A 27,604-nucleotide genomic window follows, 5' to 3' on the forward strand; every position below is an offset into this window, starting at 1 on the left:
ATTTCATTTACAATAACTACAAAAATATTAAAATACCTAGAAATAAATTTAACCAAGAAAGTGAAAGATCTCTGCAAGGGAAACTATGAACCATTGATGAAAGAAATTGAAGAGGATACAAACAAATGAAAAGACAGCCCATACTGATGGATTGTAAGAATTAATATTGTTAAAATAACAGTGCAATCTCTATCAAAATACCAATGACATTTCTCACAGAAACAGAAAAAAAAATCCTAAAGTTTGTATGGAACTACAAAAGACCCCAAATAACCAAAGTAATCATAAGCAAAAAGAACAACACTGGAGGTATCACACTACCAGACCTCAAAATATACTACAAAGCTGTAGTAACCAAAACAACATGGTACTGGCATAAAATTAGATACAGGGACCGATGGAACAGTATTGAGAATCCAGAAATTAATCCACATATATACTGTCAACTGATTTTTGGATTTTTGACAAAGGTTCCAAACACTAATTGGGGAAAAGAAGGTCTCTTCAACAAATGGTGTTGGGAAAACTGTATATCCATACGCAGAAGGATGAAAGTAGACCCCTGCCTCTCACCTTATATGAAAATCTACTCTAAATCAATCAAAGACCTAAATGTAAGACCAAAAATGATAAAATTATGAGAAGAAAACAGAGGACATGAGCCTGGGAAAACATTTTATGAATAAGATTTTAAAAGCACAGACAACAATAGCAAAACTAAACAAGTGAGATTTTATCAAATTAAAAATCTTCTGCACAGCAAAGAAAACAATCAACAAGGCCAGGCCCAATGGCTCACACCTGTAATCCCAGCACTTTGGGAGGCTAAATGAGGAGGATCACTTGAGCTCAGGAGTTTAAGACCAGCCTGGGAAACATGGTGAAACACCATCTCTACACAAAAATACAAAAATTAGCCAGGCATGGTGGTGTATGGCTGTAGTCCTAGCTACTCAGGAGGCTGAGGTGGGAGGATCACCTGAGTCTGGGGAAGTCGAGGCTGCAGTGATCTGTGATCATGCCACTGCATTCTAGCCTGGGGAATAGAGTGAGACCCTTTCTCAAAAAAATAAAAGAAATAAACAATCAACAGAGTGAAAAGACAACCTACAGAATGGGAGAAAATGTTTGCAAACTACCCATCCAACAGGGGATTACTATCCAGAATATACAAGGAACTGAATCATCTCAACAAAAGAAATACAATCTAATTTAAAAATGGGCAAATAATCCGAACAGACATTTCTCAAAAGAAGGCATAAAAATGGCCAAAAATGTATTTTTAATGCTCAACATCACTGATCATCAGGTATATGCAAATCAAAATCACAAAGAGGTATCATCTCACCCCAGTTAGGATAGCTATTATCAAAAAGACAAAAAAATAAAAAATAAACAGCAAATGCTTGTAAGGATGTGAAGAAAAAGGAACTCTTACACATTGTTGGTGGGAATGTAAACCAGTACAGCCACAACGGAGAACAGTATGGAAGTTCCTCAAGAAACTACAAATAGAACAATCATATGATCCAGCAATCCCACTACTGCACATTTATCCAAAAGAAAGGAAATCAGCATCTCAAAGAGACATCTACACCCCCATGTTCTTGCAGCATTATTCATATTAGTCAAGATATGGAATCAATCTAAGTGTCCAACAACAGATGAATGGATAAAGCAAATGTGGTATATATCCACAATGAAATACTATTCAGCCATTAAGAATGAAATCCTGTCATTCTTGGCAACATGAATGAAACTGAAAGACATTATGTTAAGTGAAATAAGCCAGGAACAGAAAGTTAAACATGTTTTCACTCATATGTGGAAGCTAAAATGAGTTTGCTTAAATCCGTTTTGCATTGCTATAAAGGAATACCTGAGGCTGGGTAATTTATAAAGAAAACAGATTTATTTAGCTCCTGGTTCTGCAGACTTTACAAGAAGCTTAGTGCCGGCATCTGCTTCCAGTGAGGGCCTCAGGGAGCTTACAATCATGGCAGAAGGCTAAGGGAGAGCAGGCATGTCACGTGGCAAGAGAGGGAACAAGCAAGAAATGCCAGGCTCTTTTAAACAACCAGCTCTCACATGAACTAACAGAGTGAAAACTCACTCATTACCATGGGAAGAGAATCAAGCCATTCTCGAGGGATCCACCCCATGACCCAAACACCTCCCACCAGGCCCATCTCCAACACTGGGGATCACATTTCAACATGAAATTTGAAGGGGACAAACATCCAAACTGTATCAGGGTTGATGTCATAGAAGTAAGAGGTAGGATAGAGGATATTAGAGGCTGAGAAGGGTAGGGGGAAGTGAAGGATAGGGAGAGATTTGTTAAAAGTTACAGAATTACAGCTAGATAGGAGGAATAAGTTCTAGTGTTCTACAGCAATACAGAATGACTATAGTTCACAATAGTATATTTTAGAGTTTCAAATAGTCAGAAGGATGTTGAATGTTCCCAACACAAAAAGATAATGAATGTTTAGGCTGAGCACGGTGGCTCATACCTGTAATCCCAGCACTTTGGGAGGCCGAAGCAGGTGGATTGCTTGAGGTCAGGAGTTCAAGACCAGCTTGACCAACATAGTGAAACCCCGTCTCTACTAAAAATACAAAAATTAGCCAGGCATGGTGGTAGGCGCCTGTGATCCCAGCTACTCGGGAGGCTGAGGCAGGAGAATCACTTGAACCCGCGAGATGAAGGATGCAGTGAGCCGAGATCTTGCCACTGCACTCCAGCCTGGGCAACAGAGGAAAACTACGTCTCAAAAAAAAAAACAAGAAAATAAATGTTTGAGATGAAGGATATGCTAATTACCCCCATCTGATCACTATATATTATATGTACTGAAGCATCGCTATGTACTCCATGAATATGCACAATTATTATTTGCAAATTTTTTAAGTGGGGGAAAATCAATTGACAAAAAATAAAGATATTAAATTTTTTTAATTAAAAAAATTTTAATTACATATTGCATAATGCTCAAAGAATGCACATAAATAAAATGTTATACAAGTTATAAATATGTTGTGTTTATCAGTGGCTCATTATTAATGAGGATCTCTGGACTATTGATTTTCATTTCTTTTACATGGAAACATTGAGAGAAGGATTCTGTAGATACTCTTTAAACAATTGTTTATGAGTTTAACAGGTAGTGTTTTTTCCTAAGTTAGTTAATAAAAACTTCTCTGTCTATCTAAAAGAATAGATAGATAGATCACCCATGTTGGATCCATGGGTGAATTGAAATGTATTTCTAAAATGCAGGTAAGACTGATCTTTGTGTAGCTTTTTAATTGTTCTGTGATGAATAGGTCATGGAAAAATGAACTTTTGCTATTTGTTGGGATTCTCTCACTGGCCCTTATGTGGCAAGTTTTGGTTGTCTCTCACCCATTACATATATTCCACCTTTGTTTCTTATGGAAAAAAAACTATGCTTTCTGGCACCAAAAAAAAAGTTGATTCCATTTTCTTTGCTAATAAAGTGTTGGTATCAAACTGTTAAAAAATTTTAAATAAACTGCAGAAATTGGAATCCATTCTAATGAGAACTTATCTTCATAATCCAATGCCCAAAGAATTAGAAAGTTTCGCATAAAACTATTTCTGCAGAAATGGAAGGACTGGGTTTTAAGATACCATTCATCAGAGCTTCCCTTCTGGTGGTCCTTAGCAGGCTAGTGCACTAAGACCTTGATCCTCTTCACCCTGGGGCAGTGGGTGGGCCCAAGGCAGCTCAACATCCCAAGCCATCACCTCGGGCCATTAGCACTTACTACTTAACCCCAGTGTGCAATGCAAACATTATCCTTTTTTACGTCATAATGAGAAAATGTTTTAAGAGTCTCTACCCTAGATCACAAAGACTCCTTTATGTTCTTATGGCTCTATAAGCCATTTTCTAAGGAGGCCATTTCGATAAGACTCAAGTCTAAATTAAAACACATTTTTCAACAAGCTTGTCATTTTGAACAAAACCTTTTATCATACACCAGCAGAGAGTAACATGAGTCACAGTGTGCCTCTCAACCTAACTCTTTTCCTGCACTGGCCCATTCCCAAGGCACACACCTGGGTCCCAAAAAGGTAGAGGAAAGGGCAGAAAACTTGTGTCTCTGAGGCTGTTAAGTGAAAGACATTCACATAAACTTGTCATATGCATTGAAACCTATAGCCGGAAACTAAGCATTTACCAACAATTCATTCTAAGGATACTAGAAAAGGTCATCTGTCCAAGATCAAGTCCCAAGTAATTAGCAGATCTCTCAGTCTGTGCCACCTTCTTCAGAAGTTACTGCAGAAGCTAATTCAGACACCCCACTTAAAATACGCAGTAGAGTCTGGCCTGATAAGACCTTCTAGGATAATGCTGAAATGTACCCATTCCTTAACTGACACCAAGCGTTCAAACGTTTATATGATTTCTTTCTTAATACTTTATTTCTTGTTCTACAAACTCAAAACTTTGGTGAAACGCAATAAAGTTCTTGAATTATGTGTTCTAAAATAGCATCCTGATACAGTCATAATGTATGTAAAGATGCATCCAGATCTGTTCCATAGGGGTTAGGAGAAAACCTGAGTCTTCCCCACATCTGCCACTTCTAGCTGTCTGACCTTCAAGTTACTTAACCTTTCTAAGCTTCAGTTTCCTGCTCTGTAAAAAATGGGGTTAATAATAGTATCTACATCATAAGGTCTTCTGAGGATTAACTGAGATAATCTATGCAAAGCATTTAGCATCATGCCTGGCACTTTGTACGTGTTCAAAAGGATTGTCTATTATTAGTAATATCATTAAGCACTGTCTTCAAATTCCAAAAAAAATTAAAAACCCAGTCTAGCCTCCCTCTGCTATCCACCATATTCTAAACTATACCCATCCACTGCCAGATGAAAAGTTCTCGGAGAGCGCAGGCTGATCCAACAAAATTAAACACTGGAAATGGTAAACTGGCTACCAAAAATTACACTCACAGTGAATTCCAAAGAAAGATATAAGTTATCGCAGAAAATATCTGTGATTAGCTATGTTCCATGCTGCCACTCACCTTCAAAAGGGTAGGCATCAAAAGCTACTACTTTCTCTCTTTTTTTTTTCTTTTTTAAGACAAAGTGTTGCTCTGTCACCTATGCTGGAATGCAGTGGCAGCCTCCAACTCCTGGGCTCAAGCGATCCTCCTGCCTCAGCCTCCCAAGTAGCTGGGACTACTGGCATGTGCCACCACACCTAGCTTTTTTTATTTTTATTTTTGTAGCTAAGGAGCCCTGTTATGTTGCCCAGGCTGATGTCAAACTCCTGGGCTCAAGCAATACTCCCACCTCAGCCTCCTAAGTAACTTGGACTACAGGTATGTGCCACCAGGCTCTGCTTTTTAAATTTTTTTTTCAGAGATGGGGTTTTGTCATGTTGTCCAGGCTGATCACAAACTCCTGGCCTCAACTGATCTTCCTGCCTCGGCCTCTCAAAGTGTTAGGATTGCAGGCGTGAGCCACCATGCTCAGCCCCAGTTATTTTTTATCTTATGATTAGAAAAAGGCATCAGGATGGTCACCAGCAATTGCATAGCTTCAGTGATGATCTCCAATTTCTAAATTATCTCCTACTCCAGCCTCTCTCACAGCTCTCAGCTACTGGGAGCTTCCACTTGCCCTGCCAGCACCACCTCTGGTTAGCATAAGGGTGCATCCTACCTCCTTTCTGACAAAAGCTGGCTCTCTGGGTTCCCCGAATGACACCCCTATTCACTAATTGGATATTCCAGGCAGAGGGAGCTCCCAGAGAGTGCAAAAGCCATGAGGCAAATACACGCTTCAATATGTAAGGAACACTCCTAGTAGGGTGAAAGAAGGGGAAAGTAGTAGATGAGGGAGAGAGGGTATGAGAGTGGGCTTGATCTTCAGAGCCACATAGGCCATTGTAGCAGACTTTGGTGTTTACCCCAAGGAAGATGAGAGCCACTGAAGGGTTCTGAGCAGAGGACTGGCATGATCTAGCTCATGTTTAACAGGATCACCTGGCTGCTCTGTTGGGAGCACATTGTAAAAGAGCAGAGCCCAGAGACCAGTCACAGGGTCATTGATGTTCCCCAGGCAAGACCTAAGGGTAGCCAGGACCTGGAAATGAAAGTGCAGGTGGTGAAAAGTGGTCGGATTCAAGATGTTCTCTGACAGATCGGACATAGGGAACCAGAAAAGCAAAGTTGCTGTGAGAGGAGCTGGGAGCAGGGTTCAGGAGAATCTGCCGTTCCCATTGCCAGAGTCATTCTTCCTCCACATCCAGCCCAGGCTAAGTCTACCTCATCCATCAGATCCCAGTATCTCCTCCGGTCCTGCCAACCCTGCAGGTAGGCTCCCTGCTCCACCAGCTCCCTAAGCACAGGCAGGTTCTCCTTGACAAGCCACCACACCCTCACCTCCACATGTTCAAGGCCTCATGCATCCACACAAGAGGCGCCATGACACAGGTGTTGGTCATTGTATAGTGACCTGCACCTGGGATGCTGCCTGGCTCACAGCAAATTGTTCAAAAAATGAGTCTGATTACAATGAACTTTAGATTCCCTTGTTTTGTTTCTTGTTTTTTTACGCTTTTCATAAGCCACTTTAAATCCTTTTCATTAGCAACTAAATGAATATAAGACATAAATCTCATCAAGTCTTAAATCAAGTTCACTGCCTACCTACCTAGCAAGATGTTACTCTGCCTTGCAAGGGCACTATCCCATCCAGGCCTTCAGCTTCAGATCCTTTGCTTTGTCCTCTTCCTACATTTCACATCCTCGTGAGTCTCTCGTGGTATTTGACATATTCACATCTTCTCCATTTCTACTGTCCCCAGCCTAGCCCGAGTTGTCAGCACTTCTGCAAGGATGAATTACTCTCTGTCTGATCTCTCTCACTCCTTCCATGGTTTCCACACATCACCAACAGAGCGACCTTCCTAACACTCAGATGTGCACAAGCTGATAAACAAAATGCAAAAACATCTGCTAGAACCTGGCATTACTCCAAGCACTTTCGTACATGTTACAGGTTGAGCATCTCTAATCCAAAAATCTGAAATTTGAAATGCCCCAAAGTCTGAAAGCTTTTGAGTGCTGACATGATGCCATAAGTAGAAAACTGCACATCTGACCTCATGTGACGGGTCATAGTCAAAATGCAGCCAAAATTTTGTTTCATGTGCAAAATTATTTTGAAATTTTGCATAGCGTTAACTTCAGACTATGTGTATAAGATGTACAAAAAACATAAATGAATTTCATGTATAGGCTTGGGTCCTATCCTGAAGATATCTCATTATATATGTGCAAATACTCTAAAACCCCCCAAAATATTGGAAATTTAAAACACTTCTGGTCCTAAGCATTTCATAGAAGAGATACTCAACCTGTAATACAAAATCTTCTCAAAGGCCTGGAGGACTCCATGTGCGCTGCAGAACAAAGTCCAAACCTCTGCCCCTGGCATTCAGGACCATAAGTGAGCTCGCTCAGCCTCCCTGTCTCTTCTCCATGCCAGCACTCTGCTCCTGAGTCATGTGGGGGAGGCATGACATTGGATAGAACACAGAATCACAACACTAAGGATCAGGGTACCCAGATCCGGGCAACGGCTTTGACACTAACTGTGCATATTCTATTTGACAAATCACTTACCCCACTTAAGTCCCAGAGCCTCATGTGCTAAATATGACCAATACCTCCACAAGATGTTTTTAAATCATGATGGTTACAAAACAACAAAAACGTGCATCAGAGACCTCCTTGTCTATGTCAGTTGGTGATGCTATTACAGAGTACCATAGACTGGGTAGATTAAACAACAGAAATGTATTGCCCAGAGTTCTGGAGGCTGGAAGTCGAAGATCAAGCTGCCAGCATAGGTTCTGGTGAGAGCTGCCACGTTGCAGGCAGCTGCTTTTTCTCATGGCAGAAAGGGAACAAGCTACCTCTCTGGTTTCTTCTTATAAGGGTACTAATTCCATTCATGAAGGCTCCACCCTCATGACCTAATCACCTCCCAAACACTCCACCTCCTAATACCATCGCATTAGAATTAGGGTTTCAACACAGGAATTTAGGGAGCACAAGCATTCAGTCCATTTCACACCTCAATGGGGGAAGGAGGAAGCTTTACCCAGATTGGCAATCTTTGTCCATGTGATACAGATGATGTGGAAATGGTTCCTCTGGGAGAGGAGAGTGTTTGAAAATGATTGACAAGACTTTTTCACCTTTCAAATGCCATGTTTATTTATTATTTCATCTGTCACTCAATTAATAATGCTTTGGGTAAATCAACATAGCTAGACTGTTGGGCTACAAAGATCAACAAGTCACATTCCTGGCCCTTGAAGAACTCAGTGCCTGGGACTGGGGTCAAAATCATAAATGGGCCTTCTCGTCTCTTCCTGTGCAGAAAAGGTGGCAGTGAGCGGCCCCATTGGTAAGTTGGGAGCCTGTACAGGAGCACACAGGTGGTCCACTCACCAGCACCAAGGATGCAGGGGCTGCCACACAGAGGCATCTGGTGGCACACGTGGTGATGAGCCTGCCAGGGCCTGGGGATGAGGCACATTGAGGGGAACACAGCAACAGATGGAGAAGACAGCTTGGATAAATGGGAGATAGGTTACATGGAGAAATATGTAAACAAATGAAGGAGTTAAGGATATGAAGATAAAGAGGGCCAGATTCCTGATTATTGGAGAATGTTCATATAATCATGGAAAGGGGGAAGGGTAGAAAAGATTCTAAGGACTTGCACTGGAATAGGAAACATTAGCATAAACTACTAGTTTTTAATATGCAAACTCACAGGTGAATATGGAAATAGCGAAGGAAGCATATGAGTGCATTTACACACATTTTCTATATTTACCTACTGAGAAGGCCTATAAGTAATGACACCTCAGTAGCCATGAGCACACCAAGCACACAGATCCTGATTTCTAAACTCCATCCATCCATACAAGGAACCAGAGCTCCTGGGAGAAATGGCTGAGGCCAGGGCTGAGGCAGGGGCAGTACAGATGTGTCTACAGCATCCTGTTGTACAAAAAAATTAAGAAGTATTCAAAGGCAGATGGGGACATGTCAATAGAACACAAGAGACACCTTGAAGAAGTTCCTCTGGTCCAAACCTGAGACACTTTGAGAATCAAAATAATAGTAATAAAGTACAGCCCATTGAATAGAATCGGAACCAACACATCCATGCTAATAGAATGCTGACTAACGGAAATGAATGATGAAATGGAGGTTTGATGGGGAGTAGGCATCAGAATAATCATAGACTATCATGCCCACAACATACTATTCAGATATCAAAGGAAACATGGGAACTTAGTGCTGGAGAAACCAGGCAGCCACACAATGATGGGGTGATGAAGGTTACCATCCACAGTGGCGGGAGGGGTCCACACTGTGTGACACCTGATGTGAACGCACAGTATCATTTCCAAGAGGTTCTCATTAGGGTTGCATGACCTGAACCCGGTCATGAGGAAACATCCGAAAGACCCAGGCTGAAGGTCATCCAACAGAATGTAAGGTCTACACTCCTGAAAACTTTCAAGGACATGGAAGACAGAGAACGATTGAGTACTAACGAACTGCTCAAGCAGGAGGAAACTTAAGAGCTACAACAACTGCATGCAATGTGTGTTCCTGAGTCAGAAAGGAGAAAGGAGCATCACTGGGATGCTTGGTGAAATGGAATGGAGTCTGTAGACTGGAGAAGAGTGTTGTATTAATGCTGACTTCATGACTTGGAGGAAGCTGCAGGTTGGGTGCATGGGAGAGTGTCCTTGTTTGGGGGCATACACAATGGGGTACTTAGGAGTGACAGGGCATCATGACTCACACCTGTAATCCCAGCACTTGGAGAAGCCAAGGTGGGAGGATTGCTTGAGCTCAAGAGTTCAAGACCAGCCTGGGAACATGGCAAAACCCCATCTCTACAAAAAATTAGCCAGGTGCAGTGGCACATGCCTGTAGTCCCAGCTACTCAGGAGGCTGAGGTGGGAGGATGGCTTGAGCCCAGGAGGCAGAGGTTGCAGAGAGCCGATATCATGCCACTGCACTCTAGCCTGGGCAACAGAGCAAGCCCTGACTCAAAAAATAAAAATAAAAATAAAAATAAAACTGCAGCTTGCCCTCAAGTGGTCAGAAAAACGTTCTGATAACGGGTGTATGTATCCAGCTCAGGAAGGAGCCAGCTCAGGCATGAGAACGAGGGAGATATGTGAGCTCTTTGTAGCATACTTGTGACTTTTAAGAGCAGAATTATTTCAAAATATGTTGTTTTTTTAAAATATTAATACATATCCCCAGCACTACAAGTGCTGTATTTGTGACCTTTCTGTTCTAAGTCTCCTCATTTGTGTGAATCCTACTGTGCCTTTAAGAAAACCTTCTCTCCTATTCTCCTTTCTCTGTTTGGCCCAGTGGTCAAAAAAAACATAACTCACCTTTCTCTGACTTTTCTTTATTTTAAATCTCTGCAGTCTTTCTCTAGACATTGTTAATGTGATTTCAGTTTATAGCTCAAGGTTTAAGACCAGCATGCTGACAAGTGTACTGCACACAGCAGGTGCTGAATAAATGTGGTTGAACCCATCTGACTAAAAGAACAGCAATAATATTAGAAATACGACTTGCATTTTATAAGCATGGCTGAATAGTAGAAATAAAATAACTCAAAATTAACAAAGGAAGATATTCCTAAGCAGTAGGCAAAATAATGCATTGAAGAATATGTTCCAATTGATAATATAAATTCTATTTATGAAACAAACATGTTTTACTCGTAGGACCTCAGCAATAGAAATGTTAAGCATCATCTCATTCTATTCTGAAGCAAGTGGATGTTATTTTTTATGCTACTGCAACATATTTGCTAATGTTTAATTGAAGGTCAATGCTCATCTGTTATTCTTTAGCACATCAGTAATAAGTGACTCTTACTTGGGTGACAATGAGGAAACAGAATGAAAGAAAAGTGCTTTCTACATCTATGAATAAATAATCAAATAAGCATTTATAAGCAGCAAGAAATCTTCACACATAAAGACATCCTGCTAAATAGATTCGATTCCCACTTCCTTGTTGTGTCTGCAGGATGACAGAATATATAGTGTAGACCATATTCTTAGAGGCTGTGTAGCCATTCTAATTCTAAGGAGGTCTTTTAAAGCTACAAAGCAATCAATGTCTTCATAAGTCATTTTTCTTTGGTTTTTACATAATGGCCAATAAATGAAATTCACTGAGAGCTGAATATTCTAATTCCACATTACCATACACAAGATGTGTGGATGACCACTTTGCAGAGAATTAGACTGTAATAAAATGTATTTCAGACTAACCTGAGCAGAGCTGAGCCAGTCTCAGACATTTCAGAACACTGGAGTTTGTTGAGTTTATTTTCATGAAAATCAGCCATGATTGGGGCACTGAAGACTTCAAGCATAATAATCATTTTTGAGCATCTGCTACATGCCCAGAGCTATATGTATATTCTTTCACAACACTTTGCAGAGTAAGAATACAAATGCAGAAAGTGAAATTCAGAAACTTTAAGTAATTTACCCAAGGCCTCACAGCAAGAAAATAGCAAAGGCAGAGTCTGAACTTGATCTTTTTCGGTGCTAACCTCTGGGCTTTTGCTATTACTTTTCCCAAGAGCCACTCCCAAAGCAGTACCTTCCCCTGTAGTTTCCTCCGTGACACAGAGGTCTTGCCTATCTGTTTGATCTGGGTCCCTGGATACTGGGGGATCCACAAGGCAGAAACACAGCCTCATTCAGCTCTGTCTTGCCAGTAAAAAGCTCAGTGTCAGACATGCAACAGCCACTGGTGAATGCTGAATAAATAAATGAATGGGGCTGGGCACAGAGGCTCATGTCTATAATCCTAGCACTTTGAGAGGCCAAGGCAGGAGCATCACTTGAGCTCAGAAGTTCAAGATCAGACTGGGCAACATAGCAAAACCCCATTTCTACAAAAAATACAAATAAGTAGCCAAGTGCAGTGACACACGCCTGTAGTCTCAGCTACTCAGGAGGCTGAGGTAGGAGGATGGCTTGAGCCCAGGAGGCAGAGGTTGCAGTGAGCCGATATCACATCACTGCACTCCAGCCTGGGCAACAGAGCCAGACCCCGACTCAAAAAAATAAAACTAAAATAAATGAATGAGTGTTACAGTTTGGATGAGGAATAAGATAAACATAGAAAATAGCAACAATTTTATGAGCACTGCTATGTGCCAAGCACATTGCTACATATCAATCATTTTATCCTCACAATGATCCCACGAGAGAGTGGTTACTCCCACTTTGGAAATGAAAGAAAGAAGCTCATAGAAAGTTCGAGAAAATTTTCAAAATTAGTCACACAGTTATGTGGATTCAGAAATAAAGCCAAGGTCTGTCTGACTCCAAAACCTATATTCTTAACCTCTGTGTTCTTTCTACAGGAAAGATTCTATCCTTTCACTGTGACATATCTGGAAATACATATTTGCATGCTTTATACAAATGCAAACTATTCTATCAACTCATTTTCCACCACGTCCACCTCTTTCCCATAGGAAGTATTCAGTAGCCAACAGAAACAAACAAAAAAAACTCTCCAAAATGGAAACAGCCTCAGATCCAATTCTAGGGGAATGGTTAAGTAAATTATGGTATATCCACTCATAGAATGGTATGCAGTAAGTCAATGAACAATTAGGAAAACAGGAAATATTTTAATATTACAAGATAAATCAGGATACAAAATATGTAAATATTATCTGTACTTTTTATTAAAAGTATGTTTTTTAAAAAGTCCTGGGAAGAACTAAGAGTTTTGACATTCAATCAGTCAGTGTGATTTTGAGTGACTTTACCTCAATTTCTCTACTTACAAAGCCAGCTACAAAATTTGAGCTGTTTATTGTTTAGAAAATTATTGTATTATTAAAATAACCTACAAGTTACTTATGCTACTCTTTGATTTCTGCATAAAAGTGGAGATTTTGTTTCCTCAAATTCTTAATGCTAAACAGCTTAGGGTAAGCTTGGTTTCCATAGCTCATAGATCTTTTCAGGGAACACCAAAGAGGATTTTTAGAAATGTTGTATTTTAAGCTTGCCCAATGTGTGGAAAGAAGACTGGGAAATCATTTTGTTGTGATATGAAAGGAAAAACAAACCTTTGGAGATGATACAAAAATTTTGGAAGACAAGCAATAACTTAACTGTGATATCTGCCCACTCAGCACTTAGCCTATTGCCTTGTTCTTGATACATATTTGTTGCTTTGCTGACACATTTCAGTGGGATATGTGGTTCTGAAGCAAGTGTTCTTCCCCAGCAAGAATTTGCCAAGTAAACCAGTTAAGTTGTGAATGACTAAAATAGAAAAAGTACTTACACCAGGTCTTGAGTGTGTCATATGACTGGCAAGCTCTAGCAAGCTTGTGTGTGTGTGCGCATGCGTGTGTGTGTGTGCGTGAGAGAGAGAGCACGTGATGCCAATAGGCCTTGCAAACATCCTTAAGTTGCAGTTTATAGACAACACAGAAAACACAAAATTTTCAGGATCACAAGCTTCTGAAGAAAGAGCTTGATTATGGGCACCTCCAAAATACTCATTGCCCCACCACTTCAAAGAGATTCACAATAAAGTGTTCTTTCACCAAATGTCAATCATCAAATGTCCCAGGGAAGTAAATGACCAACTGAATTTTTGCTACTTTTCATTAAACCCTCAGATTTTCAGAACTATACATTGTTTCTATAAGTATGTCTTCACAGATGCTATGGAAAAGTGAATCACTTATATATGTGGTCCAAGCTTATGGTTCAGACTCAGGGATGGAGGCATCTTCACTCACAACTGTCCAGGCAAGAGAAATGAGTTTGTCCACTTCTTTTTAAGTGCAATGGAAAGTGCTCACAAACATTCCCACCATCACCAACACCACCAATACGGCCACCACCACCACCAGTCAGGTCATCATCATCATCACCACTCCTACTACCCCCACCACCACTTCAGCCATCACCACCACCAATACTCCTACCACCAACACCACCACTTTTACCATCACCACCCTCCAACCATCACAACTTTCACCACCACCCCTACCATCACTACCATCATCACCATAACTCGTACCACCACCACCACTACCCATGGCACCACCACCACTCCCACAATCACCACCACCACCACTACCACCACTACTCATGGCACCACCACCACTCCCACAATCACCACCACCACCACCATTCCTACCATCACCACCACTACGACTTCTCCCACCACTACCACCATCACTCCCACCATCACCAGCACTGCCACAACCACCACCACTCCTACCATCACCACCACTATGACTTCTCCCACCACTACCACTACCACCATCACTCCCACCATCACCAGCACTGCCACAACCACCACCACTCCTACCATCATCACCACTACAACTACCACCATCACTCCCACCATCACCAGCACTGCCACAGCCACTACCACTCCTACCATCATCACCACTACAACTACCACCATCACTCTCACCATCACCAGCACTGCCACAGCCACTACCACTCCTACCATCACCACCACTTCTACAATCACCACCATCACCACCATTCCTACAACCACCACCACCACTTCTACAGTCACCAGTACTCCTACCATCACCACCACCACTCACTACCACTACCACCACTCCTACTGCAATCACCACCATTCCCACCATCACCACCACTCCTACCATCACCACCACTCTTGCCATCACCACCAACACTCCTACCATTACCACCACCTCTACCATCACCACCACTCCTACCTACCATCACCAACAACACTCCTACACTCTTCCTGAGCAAGAATTTGCCAAGTAAACATCACCACCACTCCTACCATCACCACCATCACTCCTACCACCACTATCACCACCACTCCTACCACTACCACCATCACCAACTCTGCTACAACCACCACCACTCCTACCATAACCACCACCACTCCTAAAACCACTACCCACTGCTTCTACCATTACCACCACTATCACTCCTACCACAACGACTACCACCACTCCTAACACTACCACCATTACCAACAACACTGCTACAACCACCACCACTCCTATCATCACCACCACCACTCCTATCACCACTACCACTGCTTCTACCATCACCACTACCACCACTGCCACTGTTCCCACTACCTACACCATCAACTCATCTCTCACACATACTATCATCAGCACCACGACCACTGCTACTATCACCTCCGCTAGCACTCCAACCACTATCACCACTGTCACAATACTACTATCGTGGCTCCTACTTATTAGTAGAAAGAGCAAACTATCCAACTTTCTACCTGTTTATTAAGACATATGCATTGAAAGCACTTACTGGAGAAAGAGGAACATTCCTTAGATCATATCCAAGTAGCCATAATACAGAGAACCCAACAGAAATAGCAAAAGACAAAATGCCACTCAGCCACACAATGAAAAACGTCAAAAAGGACACACATCGAAATATGAATGGTGGCTATGTCTATAAAGGATCTCTACAAAGGATATTTTTCTTTTATTTATACTGTATATCCCAATGCCTACATATTTTTACAATGATTATGCATTGTTTAAATAATTTTTTAATTTCCAGTTTCAGAAATGAAAGATAATTTCCAACTGGTATCTTGAGGCATTTCTAAGTAGAATTCTGTCTGGGATCGATTTGCATAAATTATGAAGCCAAACAGAGATGGGTCTGAATTCCTGCTGGGGCACTTCTTGTCTCTGTGACCTTTCTGATCAATACACTGGACACAAGGTTGTAAAAAAATTCATGATGCGATGTATGAGAAACCCTAGGCACATAGATAGCTAGTTATCATTATCTGTCAAGCCTTGCTATGCTATCAAACTCAACTGTAAAGTAGGCACCCACCCACCTTTCTCATGTAGCCTTCAAGTCAATCCAACCTTGGAGAGTCCTCATGACGGTGGAGGGCAAGAGAGGACTTTATGGCTGAGCAGGGGTCCAAGGTATTCACACTATAGGGTCAGGATTTAAGAGTGTGAGTTCTGAAGAAGCTGTCTCAAGTCAAACCTTAATTTTACTCTTTACTAGTTGCAAGATGTTGAACAAACTCAGTCTCCTTGACAGTGAAAGAGACAGTGAAACTAGATCTACCTGGTGACTTTGTTGTAACTGTTGAGAGCAGAGCGTCTGGCTCAGGGTTTGCACAGTGCCAGGGAGAGCCACTGCCTTGGCTGTGAGGCAGGGGAAGAAATATTCCACTTAAAGACGCTTTATAAGTCAACTTGCTAAAATTATGCCCAAATGGAATATGTGCTAAGAAAGCAGCTTTTGGAAAAACTGAATAGACTATATCTCTTGGTGGCACTTCTCAGTTAATTTGGAAACTTTTGCAAAATTCACAGCTCTTTCAGTGCACAAAATTAACATAACCTTGATATATTAATAAAAATATAACAAAGTATTAAGAGTGAGACAGAGGTAGGAGGTGGGGCTCAGACACCAGGTCAAATTGAGGACTGGTTAAAACAGGGAGGCAATGGAAGCACCTTTTCAAAGACAGGCGGCCCAGCATGCCATGTTTACCATTGCCATGGCAACACCTGAGAGTTTCTGCCCCTTTCCATGGCAATGATCCAACAATGCAGAAGTTACCACTCTCTTCCTAGAAATTTTTGCATGAACTACCTCTTAATTTGCATGTAATTAAAAGTAGGTATAAATATTACTGCAGAACTGCCTTTAAGCTGCAGGAGCAATCACAGAACTATAACACTGCCACTTCAATAAAGCTGTTTTCTTCTACCACCATCTTTCCCTTGAATTCTTTCCTGGGCAAAGCCAAGAACCCTCCTGGGCTAAGCCCCAGTTTGGGGCTTGCCTTTCCTGCATCAATACTGCCTAAAAACTGGGCTACAACAGAATATCCTTTCAAGGTTCTTTCTTAATCCTTAAAATATTAAAGTGAAATTCAGGAACCCAAGCTTGGAACCTAGAACTTCCATTTTCCCATTTGGGGTTATACAGGGAAATGTGATAGATCATGCCTACAAACAAAACTGTGATTTTTTTTTTTTTTAGCCATTTAAAAATATGTAAACTCTGAAAGAGAAACTCTTATTTAAAATGTAATGGCAGGCTCTCCTGCATAAAAATAATTTTACACCATATTCTTCATTTTAATTGAATTTAGACATATATTCAGTCATCACCAAAATGGGTTAATTACTTAGGCTAGGACTAACTCACTTAGCAATCTAGGTGCACAGCTGATAAATGACCAATTCTGTGCGCTGAAAATTGAAGTTTATTAGGTATAGTCTAACTAGGAGAGAAATTAAAAGAATAATTCTTTATAGCATATTATCATATCTTACCCCAGCCTACCAACAAGGCCATGGGAAATTTCTGGCAAGCAATCATCCAACTTATACATTCAGCCAGTTGTTATTGGGCCAATTCCATATTAACAGTAACTGTAGAAACTGCACTATTGAAAAACATTTTATTGGGTGCTATGTTCACTAACTACATTTGGGGTGACAGGATCAATAGAAGCCCAAACCTCAGCATCACACAACACATCCTGGTCACAAACCTGCACAACATGTATCCCCTGAATCTGAAGTTTAAAAATAAAAAATAAAAATAAAAGGTCAATGTGACTGGCTGCAGGAATGTGGAGAAAAAATAAAATCCAAATGGTCACTTTTTTAGTTTCTTCTTCATTGGCTTCTTTATTCTTCTCCATGTCTACAGTGGGTTTTGGACATTAGAAACACTATTGGCACTGAGGCTATTTTTGGAATCATACAAATGAGTGAATTCAAATGCCATTCATTATTTATCTCTATTGGGTTTTGGTTGCAGTCAGTGTTCACTGTTAAACTGGACATGGCATTTAATTCATTCCTGTGAATAGATTTTTCATGAGTAATTTGCTCTGCTGGTGTTTTCACAAAAAATTAGCTGGATGTATCTGCTTGTCAGTGCTCAAAAACTACAGGCTCTCTCACCCTTTTAGTGGTAATTGCTGCAGCCTATAATCTTTTAAGACATAATTGTTTTTTTATAGAATATTTTTCAGCTCATTCATCTATAATAGAATTCAGACTATCAGAGGAGCACCACTGAGCAACCACCATCATCATTATTTTTTAAAATATAATTCAAACCACATTGACGTGTACATCCCTTTCTGGAATGGACAAATGGAACATACCAGTGTTAGGCCCAAAGCCAAGGGGGTTGTACAAAATTGGTCTCTGGCTAATGACATGGCAGCAGGAACAGCTTAAATTCTTTGAGTGATGTAAAGGTATCAAGATACAACAGCTAGTCAAAAAAAAAAAAAAAACCCTAGAGGATTAAATAAAATATTTCCACTAGCCTGAGCTATTCCAATTTGGATGAAATCCAATCAGAAGGCATAAAGCATGCTAGAATATTAGTTTCTTGGAACAAAGCAGAATGAAGCTATTTTCTTTTGGCTGAAGAGCAGCAATACAAATAAAACAGTGACCTTCAATTCAAAGGCAATGTTAATAGACAGAAATCACAAAACTGCAGCCAGTGATAAGAATAACTAATAAAGAGCAATGCTTCTAGCACACTGTGAACCTGCGTATGTACTGGACTCAAATATGCCTCTATACGATTCCTCAGGGATCTAGAAGTAGAAATACCATTTGACCCAGCCATCCCATTACTGGGTATATACCCAAAGGATTATAAAACATGCTGCTATAAAGACATGCACACGTATGTTTATTGCGGCACTATTCACAATAGCAAAGACTTGGAACCAACCCAAATGTCCAACAATGATAGACTGGATTAAGAAAATGTGGCACATATACACCATGGAATACTACGCAGCCATAAAAAAGGTTGAGTTCGTGTCCTTTGTAGGGACATGGATGAAGCTGGAAACCATCATTCTCAGCAAACTATCTCAAGGACAAAAAACCAAACACCACATGTTCTCACTCGTAGGTGGGAATTGAACAATGAGAACTCATAGACACAGGAAGGGGAACATCACACACCAGGCCTGTTTTGGGGTTGGGGGAGGGGGAGGGATAGCATGAGGAGATATACCTAATGTTAAATGACGAGTTAATGGGTGCAGCACACCAACATGGCACACGTATACATATGTAACAAACCTGCACGTTGTGCACATGTACCCTAAAACTTAAAGCATAATAAAAATATATATATATGCCTCTATAAATACTAAGGAGAAGCCGAAAGATACACTGTAGAAGGCTCTGCAGGACACATTTTAGAAGTACTTTCTCAAACTCCTCAGATGCCATGCAGATTTTAGAAATAAAATTTCATTAAATGGGAACATTTTCCAGAGCAAAAATGCAATAGTAACAGAATGCAGATGGAAGAAAGACCTCAGGTCCTTGGTAGAACAAACTAAGTTCACCATGTGGTTTCATACGTCAAGCAGTTACATCTTTGGCCGTTAGGCTCTTCACTGGTTAAGTGTATAACTCCAGGGATAGAGCTCCAAGACCTCTGAGCTACAAAATAATAGTTGGCAGCTCAATGACTCTTACTAGGTATTAAAGCCTAACTCCTGGACCCAGATGGGAACTCCTGGTAGGTGCTATCCAGGAGCATGAGGACTAAGCCAGAGGCCCCTGAAGACAGTGGGCGATTGTGCCTTGTTGGCGGCTGCCTCCCGAACATCTACCGCACTGTGTGCTGTAAAAGGCAGTTAGGATTTGTAAAATGAGAAGACAGTCTCACTTTAACAAGAGACATTCTCTTTAGACACTTTAAAAAACAAATCTTGGCTTTATAATGCTTTAAGCTAGCATCTTAAAGATTAACATCATAGATGGCACAAAATGTGATCCTAAAGATAAACCTCTAAAGAGGAATAAAATGATCAAGTAAACACTAAAGGGATGCAGCATGATTCCTCCATCTTTGTATGAAATCCTCTAGCATACGAAAAAAAAACCAAGTTTTAAAACTGATTTATCTGCTTAAGAGTCAGGAGACCCAGATTTTAGTCCTGGATTCATCCTAAACAATCTTATAATATAATTTTAGGGTTTTTTCTTACCACCCCCCTACCCCTCCTTTTTTTTTTAGACGGAGTCTCACTCTGTCACCAGGCTGGAGTGCGGTGGTACAATCATAGCTCACTGCAGCCCCGAACTCCTGGGCTCAAGCGATCCTCCGACCTCAGCCTCCCAAAGCGCTGAGATTGCAAGGCATGACCCACCACACCAGGCCCTATTTAACCCCTCTAAGAGCCACTTTACTCATCTCACATATGAAAAATAACACTAGACCAACTCATGCCACCAGATTATTGTAAAATGGTGAGAAAAGAATGCCTGTGAAGAGTTTTGAAAAACACAAGTAGAAGAGTTGTTACAAAAGTAAAAATGATTCCAAGAGATTGCTGTCATGGGTTTAATTGCTTCTTGATTCAGATTTAATTCTACTCAAGGGGCGTCTCTCTGAAACTCAGCCTAAATTCAGTGAGTCCCAACACCTAGAGGATGGTCAAATAGAGGAGGAATTAATGGCCAGTCTTGCCCAGTGTTTACTTCTTCAAAATGTAAAATGTCCATACATGCCCCCTGTCCTAAACTTGCTCTCTGTCCTCCATTCACACATGTAGGACATGCAGCAGTCTCCCCTTAGGGCCCCAGGCATCAGTGGTTCTGAACCACCTGGAAGTCATCAAGCCCTCTGAGGAATACTGGGACATGTTGATATATGAAATTCTATCTTATACACTAGCAAAAATATCAGTAACAGAAAATAAGAATCCATTATAGGCGTGCAATGTAAAATTAGAGTGAGAAGCACAGGTGTCCATGAAAAATAGAGAAAAAGCAAGCTATAACACGAGAGATGATAGTTTCTGAGTATTCCACGGATAATCATGTGCTATGTTCATCCATTTTATCATCTTGCAGACACCTGAAGACAAGCAGGAGCAGGCATGGATGAGCTGGTGTTTTAAGAAAAGAATCATAATATTGCTAATTACCAAGTACTGACTGCATTACTATGCCAGCCTTATTCCAAGGTTGATTCTATTAGCTTGAGAGCCCTCTCTTAATGAATAATCCTGAATAGTTACACCCCAGATTCTTGCAGGGAAGGGTAAAATCTCACTGCAGACCCTTATTTGTCCATCATAGGCTAAGAGAGAGATCATGGATGTGATTATGGATATGATATTTCTAGAAAGATGATGCAGTCCATCCGTCTCTCTTCTCTTGATATTCTAAAACCACTTCCTGAATTAAGACAGAGCAGTTAAGCAGCATGTCATGGAACCAGATCATGTGGCCACTTATAAAACTGCCTTTGCCCAAACACATTCTGGGGTGATACTATCAATTTATAAGAACTGGCCCCTGTTGTGTCAACTGCTTTTGAGAATATTGTCTTTTACATTATGTAGGGAGGGAATACAGCCCGTCTTCCCTGCCCTTAGGTATCCATGAGGAGGGGCTTTCCCTGTTGCCCCGCTGCTTTCACCTGTCCAGGGAGATAGACTGAATTTCCCCACTGGTAAACTGGGACCTAAGACTGAGCATGTGTAACTCAGTGCTTCCTCTCTCCCTCCTTGGTGGAGGCCAGGTGACCTTGGGCAGCACTCATTTGCTCTGCTCCTCCAGAAACTCAGGTTTACAAGGCCAGGCCTCAAAAAAAAGGTGCCTGCAGCTCATCACTGCCCACAGCTGCATGGGCAATTCTTGTTCTGGGGTTTGGTATTAGGAAGCCCATTGTTGCCATATACCCAAGCCACATTCCATAATGTTATGTTATCAGGAACGATGCTGATATTTAGATTTCCATCTTCTTCATGCCTTCATGTTATCTCTCACTTGGTTCATAACATGGAAAAGCAAAATGTTATTTTGGGGCTGTGCCTGTTATTAAGCTATTGTCTCTCCCCTCTAAACGTATCTTTTTATCTTCTGTTTTGTGATGCTGAGGCTGGACCTCTGTAGACCAACCATGTTTCTGACTTTGCTGCCAGCTCCAAAGAGACTGCAAGGCTGGAGGAGGAAAGGGGATGTGCTCCTTCCTGTCTGCTCCCTGCTTTCAGCCTCTTGCTCCTATCTGCCACTCCCTAACAATGCTAGGCTACACCATTTCAGTGTGCAGTTTCTCCAGCACTTGTAGGACCAATCTCATTCCCTCAAAGACACCACCCCCGAGACCAGCCAGTGTCACTCTCTTGGGCATATGGACCCAGCCCAGAAGGGCCTTCAGCCAGCTCAGGCAGCACTAACTGAACTTTTCTCAGCAAACGGAAAATACCAACAATGCAGGACAGGCAAGCCCCCAAACTGGGGCTTATCCCAGGAAGGTTCTTGACTTCAACCAGGAAATAATTCAAGGGCGACCTGGTGGTGTTAGACAGCAATCATCTTCATGAAGCGTACTGCTCCTTGCAGAGCAGGGCTAACTCATAGGCAGCAATGCAGAGTCAGCAACATATGGGCTCTCGGAACTGTGTTTATTCCCACTTTCAATTACATGCAAATTAAGGGGTGAGCTAGTGCAAATTGAGAGGTGGGTTATTTAGAACTTCCTAGGAAAGGGGCAGTAACTTCCGGTAGTTGCCATGGCATTTGTAAGCTGTCATGGGGCTGGTGGGATGTCTTATGCTAATGAGCAATAAGGGCAGTTAGGGATGGCTTTTGTCGCCATCTGCCGGTTTGCGTCAGTTTCTTCACTTGACCCTGTCTGGACCAGATCCTGTTTGGGTCAGGAGGCTTGTGAACACAAAATAAGTCTTGCCAGTTTCCTACCTCACCACCATTATTCCAGGATGTATTCTGTGGCTGCAGAACATGAGAATCACTAGAGCTGATCATCAAGAGGGACTTGAGCATCCCCACGAAGCCTGATCACTGGGGACGTCACTGTGGTTGCTGCACAGCGAGGGCTGACTCCCCCTCCCTGCTTCCACACCACCGTGACCCTCTCTGTGGTCACACAAAGCCATAACAGGCCACGAGGGAGTGACTCACTGATCCTGGAAACAGACAGCGACCCTGTAGGTCCCGGGGAATCTCTCCTATAGTGACATGGACAACAAAGAGCACTAATGGATGTAGACAAAATCCTGTAGAGAAAGCCAACAGTACCTGGTTAAATGGGAACTGGCCTTTTCATTTGTAACAACAAAGCTATGCTACACACTTGGCTCTCAGAACCACCCTGACAACTACCCTAACCAAATGACAGTGACACTTGAGAATGTAAAATTACCACTGACAACCAAACGCCAAATGCCAAAATTTGAGTGGAGATAGGCCACAGTTAAGAATAAAAGACACAGGGCACCTCACTGTTTAAGGACAGACTCTGAAGCCAGGTCTCCTACTGAAGACTGCTTAAGATTAGGAATTCCAGGAAAAGTTTGCGTCTGTGTCTATACACAGATGACTAAAGGAAGGAAGAAGAAAAGAGAGACTGCCTTTGGGGGAAGAGCTAGGCTCAAGGCTGTGACAACTCTTTACCTCCCCTCTCCTGCAGCACAGCGGTTATTGTACGCTGGTTCCGTCTCCTGGGTGAAGGGCTTCAAGACAATCACCTTGAAGTTTGGGGATGTCTACAAGAAGGGTAAACTGGTATCACACTTGGGGCTGTGTTTGCAGGGTTCTAGAACCCACAGGCCACTTCACTGCCATCTTTAAACATAGTAAGAAGTCCTCGGGAAGAAATCAGGGTGGAAGAGTCAGGATAAGGGAAAAGGCTCTTCTAGAGCCCCGCTGTTTCATGAAAAACCAGGAACTTCTAGGTCCCCAAGGACCCACGCAGGCAGGCAGGGCCCCTGGGCATCCCAGGAGACAGCCCAGGGAAGCAGCCCTGCCCCCTTCCCCACACAGAGGATATGCCAATTGAGCATGCAAAGCCAAATGAAGTACCAAGGCCATTGTTCAAAATACTGGTCCAATCTATTAGCAGGTGACAATTTCCATTTAAAGGATGAAGACCAACATTCACTTTTAATGAACTAGAATAGAACAAATACAATATCAGAGTGGGCTGCATTTTTGTTCTATGTATATACAGGGTCATGGTGAGTTTCCTTCCTGGAGTCACCATCACAAACTGTGAAAGCCACTGACCTAGGGAATTAATTGTCCAGACATCGGCACTGGGCACAATAAACTTGCCAACAAATGCTCCCGGTTGTTTGGGTAAGAAGATGTAGCCCACCCCACAACCAACAAAAAAGAGGGAGGAAGAAGGGAGGGAGAGAATGAAACATCGGTTCTTGCCTTTCCTCACCCCAACAGTCCCAGTGGCTGCAGAAGTCTGTCTGCCAGGGAAGGGAAGGAGAGATGAATGGAAGACTGAATTTGAGAATAACACTAACAGTGGCTGACAGTGTCATAATCCAATTGATGAGACAAAAATCACCAGAGCAGACTGTTATAAGACAGAATAGGACCAATATTTTAAAATGTTTGCTCTGGACAGGCCATCAGAGAAGTCTGATATAACAGACATGCTATATGAAATTTAACCTTTGATGTAACCACGGGACTGCACAGAAAGAATAACGTTCACTTGAACCAGACCAGAAATAAGTTCTGTACAAAGAGTAAGGTCGTAGTCAGTGCACCTGATCTCACAGCAACAATTCTGGAAGCAAGGGAAGAAGATCATCGCCGTTCCACAGACCTGAGTTTACAGGTCTTCCTGCAGGAGCTCCTGCCCAGATGTTCTGCCTGCAGTTACGGTTGACCCTTGAACAACACGGGTTTTAACATGTGAGTCTACTCATAGGCAGACTTTTTTTCAATAAATACAGTCTGTATCAGGGGTTCCAGATCCTTAATCCAACATGGATCAAAAATACAGCATTCGCCAAGTAAAACCTGCAGATATGGAGGGCCGACTTTTCATATCCACTGAAAACAACACTTGAGTACATGTGGATTTCTGTATCCACAGGCATCCTGGAATTAATCCCCCATGGATATCAAGGGACAACTGTAGTACATATTGCCACCAAGGGGAAAATGATTCCTTCATAATGGTCCTAAAGGCCTCCGAAGTTTAATTCCCGTAACTGACATTAATCATAGCATATTTTTCCATTTGCTTTTGGGTGGTTTTTTCCCCCCTACAAAAATCTAATTGTCCCAACACAGAACAATAGCGGTTTTTTCATGCCATGATAGGGGACTGGGAAACGCGTGGGAGAAACGGTACAGTGGGCAGAAATGCCCACTTGGTTTTTTTCAAGCCCATGGCCAGCATCCAGACAGCTGCTACCCTGAAATAATGTTAAAAGGGAGAGGAATATGATGCTACCCTGATCATAAATGAGCGTATTCTTCCACGTGGGTCCTCTTTTTCTTTTCATGATGTCTAAAGAAGTCATGATCTACGCTGTGTGGATATCTATTTGTCTTGCTTTGTTTAAATTTGGGAAGTTTCATTAATAGGAGTTTGGTTCAGGATGTTGAGGCTTCCATGGTGGATCCAAAGCAATTGGTTCCAGCTGCCAAGAAGAAAATGAATACCTCTGAGTGGAATGGACACAGAATAACATCCTTGACTGGGACTAACAGTATTTGAAGCACTGTGATGTTTATGCTGGACACACTTGTTCCAGTGTGGATAAGTAGAAAGATCTATTTCATAGAGCAGTCCAGGCAGAGCTGTCCGCATTCTACAGAACCTCATTTGTATCAAATACCATGGTCATTCCAGGTTAAGCATCTCTAGCATACTGTGTTTTTTACTCAAAATTCAAGCTTCTATCAAACATGAAAAAGAAGCCCGGATTTGGGAGGAATCTCTTCCTTTCTCTCAACAATAGTTTCCAAATATCTGAGATACCATTTTTGAAAGTCCTTAAGGCAGTGCTTTTTTTTTTTTTTTTTGAGATGGAGTCTTGCTATGTCGCCAGGCTGGAGTGCAGTGGCGTGATCTTGGCTCACTGCAAGCTCCGCCTCCCAGGTTCATGCCATTCTCCTGCCTCAGCCTCCCGAGTAGCCGGGATTACAGGTGCCCGCCACCACGCCCGGCTAATTATTTGTATTTTTAGTAGAGATGGAGTTTCACCATGTTAGCCAGGATGGTCTCAATCTCCTGACCTCGTGATCTGCCCGCCTCGACCTCCCAAAGTGCTGGGATTCCAGGCGTGAGCCACCGCACCCAGCCAAGGCAGTGCTTTTCAAGAATTTTTGTTTACTTCTTGATTTTTTTTCATTGTTTGTTTTTCTTTTTCTTTTTTTTAGCAACAGAGCCCTTTTTGAGATGAAATCTTACTGGACTAATAACAGATAGAAACCAAAGTACTCTGGATGAAGCTTCCCTTTCAGCCTTCCCTAAGGCATCTCTGAGGCTCCTCAGAACACAATTTGAAAAGCACAGCCTTCTGGTGTTCTGAAGAGAATACATGGATCCAAAAATGTTGAACAGCTGTAAATATCAGCAACCCCAGGTTGCCAAGTTTTTGTTGCTGCCCCAAGTCCATATGATATAAATGAACATTTCATTGTATAAGGTCTTTAAGAAAAATAAAAGATTTATATCTTTTGATACAGTTTTGATATATCTGATTTCATAAATATGCATCAAATATTAATCTCAGCCAGATTTACTTACTTGGAGCATGAAGCCAAATCCTCAACTGTGGTACTAAGGATTTTATTAGAATTCTAACTTTCCAGAGAGTATTTTTAAACATTTTCTTCTAATTTTTTCTCTCCTAAAAACTTTTTTTCTTTTTTTTTTTCCCATCTGTAGTGTGGAAAAGAATAAAAAGCAGATAACGTTATCCACAATACTCCAACCAGGGACAGCCTGAATTAATATGTTGACATAGCTCCTTTCAATCAGCACAGTTTTTATATGTATTATTTCCTCTGTTTCTCTCATCAGCCCAGTGAGGTAGGTAGAGCTAATGTTATTGTACTCATTTGGCAGATGAGGACATCATTTCTCACATCAGGACAGACCTGGCTCTGGAAAAAAGCTGGGAAAAGTTCCAGAATGGCATGCCCATTTTCCATTGTCAATTTTCATGATCCGTATCCACAGTTGCTGTTCACCCCAAATGAAAATGTAACCCTTCCAGTGACTTCCTGCAGAGGTAAAGTAAATTACCTGTGGTTATTAATGCAGTCAATGTCAGAACTAGGTATGCAACGTGAGGTGACTGGTAGCAACTTCCTCCAACAAACCTGTAAACGAAACGACAACACGTCTCCTACCTGCTGCTCAGAACCACTTCTGCCCTGTGACTATCTGGGAGAAGGAACAGACTTAAGAACTTCACATTTTAGCCCTCATGCAGAAAGCCCCAAGGGAAAAAAATCACCCAGTCGTAGAAAACTAAAAGTAGTCAAGTTAGGGAACGGCAAAAATGAAGCATTAGAAAAGCTGAGAAGAGGCCGAGCGCAGCGGCTCACACCTGTAATCCCAGCACTTTGAGAGGCCAAAGTGGGAGGATCGCTTGAGGCCAGGCATTCAAGACCAGCCTGTGCAACATAGTGAGACCC

At 41.8% G+C, this 27,604-nt stretch overlaps 1 protein-coding gene across 9 annotated transcripts in view; it reads right to left on the reverse strand.

The window, feature by feature from the left end:
• Nucleotides 1-27,604, reverse strand: part of DISC1 (DISC1 scaffold protein) — a 414,191-nt gene that overhangs the window by 292,664 nt on the left and 93,923 nt on the right. Inside the window, exon 4 of one of the 9 annotated variants that reach the window (XM_055102196.2) lies at nt 2,517-2,612. The exons of 6 other annotated variants lie outside the window; for them this stretch is intronic. In XM_055102196.2, coding sequence (XP_054958171.2) covers nt 2,517-2,612 — 96 coding nt within the window. Of the gene's footprint in view, nt 1-2,516; nt 2,613-24,823; nt 25,597-26,913; nt 27,188-27,604 lie in introns of those variants that run through there. 2 more of the 9 variants (XM_034949018.3, XM_055102240.2) reach the window with 2 other exon arrangements.

Source organism: Pan paniscus, chromosome 1 (genome assembly GCF_029289425.2).
Source record: "Pan paniscus chromosome 1, NHGRI_mPanPan1-v2.0_pri, whole genome shotgun sequence".
NCBI lineage: Eukaryota > Metazoa > Chordata > Mammalia > Primates > Hominidae > Pan > Pan paniscus.